The 3,421-nt window shown below is 37.4% G+C and overlaps 1 protein-coding gene across 2 annotated transcripts; it reads right to left on the bottom strand.

Annotated features, from left to right (window-relative positions):
- Positions 1-310: 310 nt before the first annotated feature.
- Positions 311-3,082, bottom strand: LOC145557988 (zinc finger protein CONSTANS-LIKE 6-like). 2 transcript variants are annotated; one of them, XM_081619155.1, is made up of 2 exons: positions 1,037-3,082; positions 311-866 (listed from the first exon to the last, which is right to left on the bottom strand). In XM_081619155.1, exons 1-2 carry the CDS (start codon positions 2,102-2,104, stop codon positions 606-608), a joined length of 1,329 nt encoding a protein of 442 aa, XP_081475281.1. In that variant the 5' UTR covers positions 2,105-3,082; the 3' UTR covers positions 311-605. The 2 variants fall into 2 exon arrangements, with proteins under 2 accessions (XP_081475281.1, XP_081475276.1); XM_081619150.1 differs by having other exon boundaries at positions 311-869; positions 1,037-3,081.
- Positions 3,083-3,421: the final 339 nt, after the last annotated feature.

Here is a 3,421-nt window from a genome sequence, read left to right as displayed (position 1 = left end):
GAGTACTAATTAAGAATTTAAGATGCTGAGTTGCTAACCTGAGTCAAATTGCAATGGATTGATTTCTTAAAAAAATGCAATGGATTGAAATTTCTCACTTCTGGTTGTAACAATTATACTTACAACGGTTTAAGCCTCTGTTTTGAAGGAAAACGTTTTTAAGAAAATGATTTTCCCATGGTTTTAGTACCTGAGATTAAAACAAACGGAGCCTTAATCTCCTTAAATGGAATTTTTACCTAAGTCAAATGAGTATTCTGCACGAAATGAGTACAATATAAACATATTTCAGCTTTAGAGCTGACCTATGTGAATTTCAATGGTTTAAATTTTCTCATGAATTTATCGGTTGTTACATTAACATTTAACAACTACAACTCCCATACACAAAACAGCAACGTGTATGATACTACTCGAATTTAATTCGAGCTCGAACCTAAAACTTATCGAGTTATTATGAGACTCTCTTCTAATACAAAGTCCCTCTCGTACTTACATAGTTACATTCCTATAGTGTACAAAAAAAATGGCCATATAATTTTAGTGTAACCAAAATTACAAAGTTTGCATTTATATAAATTTCCTAATATAAACAAAATATTGAACTACTTAGGAAAGGCTGCATTAGCTGCTGCAAAGGAAGACCTCTTAACAAACCTTCCTTTCATTCTTGGCCTCTTCTCTGCATTCAATTTCCTAACTTCATACCTTATTTTCTTTGAGAACAACCTTGTCCTTCTCTTCTCTCTGTACCGCGACACTCTTGCCTCCCTTCCTCCATCCCCGACTCCTCCATTCCCTACGAATCCCCCCATTTGATATTCTCCATATATTTGATGACGACTTCCATCTAGCCCACATGTTCCCTGCTGTTAAAACATAAACAACATTAACAATGTGTAACACTAACACGCGTCGCCATAAGACTAGATGGTCACACTAAAAAATATAAATGTAATTGCGTACAAAATAAAAATTAGTTGTACATTAATTCTAAGTTTGTTAAGAATGCACGAATTAAATTTTGAAAAATTACCGTGCAATGAGGCCAACAATCATCGAGATTAATTTCGGGGCGTTGTCCGGTAATCCAAGGGGAGCCTAGGCTAGCCCATGCGTTACTTATTGCTTCATAATCTAGCCTCAATAAAATGTTACTTCTCTTATTTTTCTCTGTTTCATCATTTTCTTCGAATTTAAAAGATTCATTTATAACTGATGGCTCGATCATCATATTCTTTTTATGATCATCTTCGTCTTCCCAAGTCGTACCGAAATCGTGTTCGTCGTAAACAAAGCTCAGCTCGAGAGGCTCTTTGATCACTACATTATTGCTCTCTGCCTCAATCTCATATCCCCTGATAATTTCTCCTTCATCGCATAATTCATCTTCTTCTTTTACAATTTTACCAATGTAATTCTCATTGATATTGTTATTATTAATGCTTGGACTACAATCTAATAATCCAAGCTCTTCAATCCCGTATAATTCATCATCGAGACCTTTTCCTAGTAAGGTCTCGACATCAGCAGCAAATTCTTCAAGATCCATGTCAGATGGCATGTAATTATCAGGGGATTGTTTTGAATTGCTAATCGTGCTCTTTGATACATCCGATCCTCCCTCGAGCTCCAACGGTCGAATGTCATCGACCGTCGGTGAGGAACGGAAATCGGTTACGAAGGGATCGTAAATGGGGACACGGTAGAGAAGCTGCTCTTCCGACTCACCGTCTTGGGACGATGTCGTTTCCTCCATCCCGAGCTCCGGGACGATTACATGAAGCGGGTTTCGTTCCTCGAATTTCGATTGATGCTTACCGTGGCGTGGTGTCCGAGGTTTTCGGGTTAACCCACGATGCCACGAAGGCAAATCGAGCCGCTGTGGATCATCAATGGCTCGCTTGAGCGAGGCTGTTTTCAAACGGACTCGCTCGTGCCTCCGAGCCAATAAGTTAGCAGAGTGGACGGTCCCATCACATGATTGGCACAAGAAAGCATCGTCCGCTGGGCAATACCATCGGGCTCGCTTTCTTATGCAGCAATCACACGCCCTCGCAGTCTTTCCACTGACCGCGTTGGCAATTTTTTTATCCAATACCATCTCTGATCCCACGATCGTAATTTTAATGGTTAGATATTTTTTTTTTTTCGTGTTTGAGGGTTCGGTGCGAGATACAAATTTTAAAAGCTTAGGAAGAACAAGAAACAATAGTAGTTGTGCTACAAATAGCGTGAGTAGGAGCGGAAGGTAGTGTTGTGTACAATAATTGCAAGACTTTTAGGAGGGTTTAAGGGGCTATTTTTGGAGTAAAGAGTAGGGACCAAATTATATGTGCGCTTTTTACAGTTTGAAAAGCGCAATAGTTAGATTACAAAAACTAGTGAGGTGGCGGGTGAATGTGAGAGAAAATTACACTTTTGGGGACCAAACAAAAAAGCCAAAAATAGCCTTATCTTGTACCTAATTGGCTAAGCTTATAAAGTTGATCCTTAAACAAGGCCCCTCATTGGTTGAAATTATATTAGAGGGATTTCTTGTGGGTCCAAAATGGGTTTTTTCTTTTGATGAGGATGAGCATATGATTTTATGATATTTCAACCAAAAAATCTCTCACTTTCAATTATAATGAATAAAAGTGGGCATATATTATATGTTTTGTGATAAATTTATGAAAAAGACTAATTTGTTGGTATAGTCAATTTCCAAGTAAACTTGTATTTCTCAAGTATGGAGTCCCTTCACTTTGCGGTCCCAAATTATGTGCTTTTATCCACTGTTATTACCACTGTTTTTCTTCCCCACATCACATTGGTTTGGTTTTCAGTGCTTTGGCAAGATGTATAGTTGAGTATTTGCTAATGCTACATTATGTTCAAGTTGGGTTGTCCGATTTTGTTATTTATTCGAATTGCTATCGCGTGAGATCTTACGTCCTTGTTTTTATACGGTATAAAGTATGTCGTAGATATACAAAGATGTTTAGTTCATCAAATGAAGGTTTATTACTATGCAAGTAGAGTTTGATTTTAAGGAAAATAACAATCTTTAGTGTCGTTGTTGCCTTGAAAATGTTATATCATCTTTATCACCGCATGTTGCCTATCAATTCAATGAGTAAACAATTGAATTTTATTCTGTATTTCTTATCATATACTCCCTTTTTCTCTAAAAGTTTTTTCAGTATCTACTTTTTCCATGAGAAAGTTATCGTTCAACAAAGAACTTTTTGAGACGAAGGGGGTAGTAAGCTAAGGCAACAAGCATTTTGAATACATTTTAGGTTGGTTTAAAAATCTAAATAGAGATCAACACGTATGTATTACTAGGTATAGAAAAACCCTCTATTAAAGTAGTACATGTTTGCATTCCATGATTTTAAGATTGATGAGTTGAGCAGGGGCGGAGCCGGGGGGGGGG

The sequence above is a fragment of the Chenopodium album genome, chromosome 1, assembly GCF_948465745.1.
Source record: "Chenopodium album chromosome 1, dcCheAlbu1.1, whole genome shotgun sequence".
NCBI classification, from domain to species: domain Eukaryota; kingdom Viridiplantae; phylum Streptophyta; class Magnoliopsida; order Caryophyllales; family Amaranthaceae; genus Chenopodium; species Chenopodium album.
The sequence above is the reverse complement of the archived record's forward strand: the minus strand, read 5'-3'. Positions and strand labels throughout refer to the sequence as shown.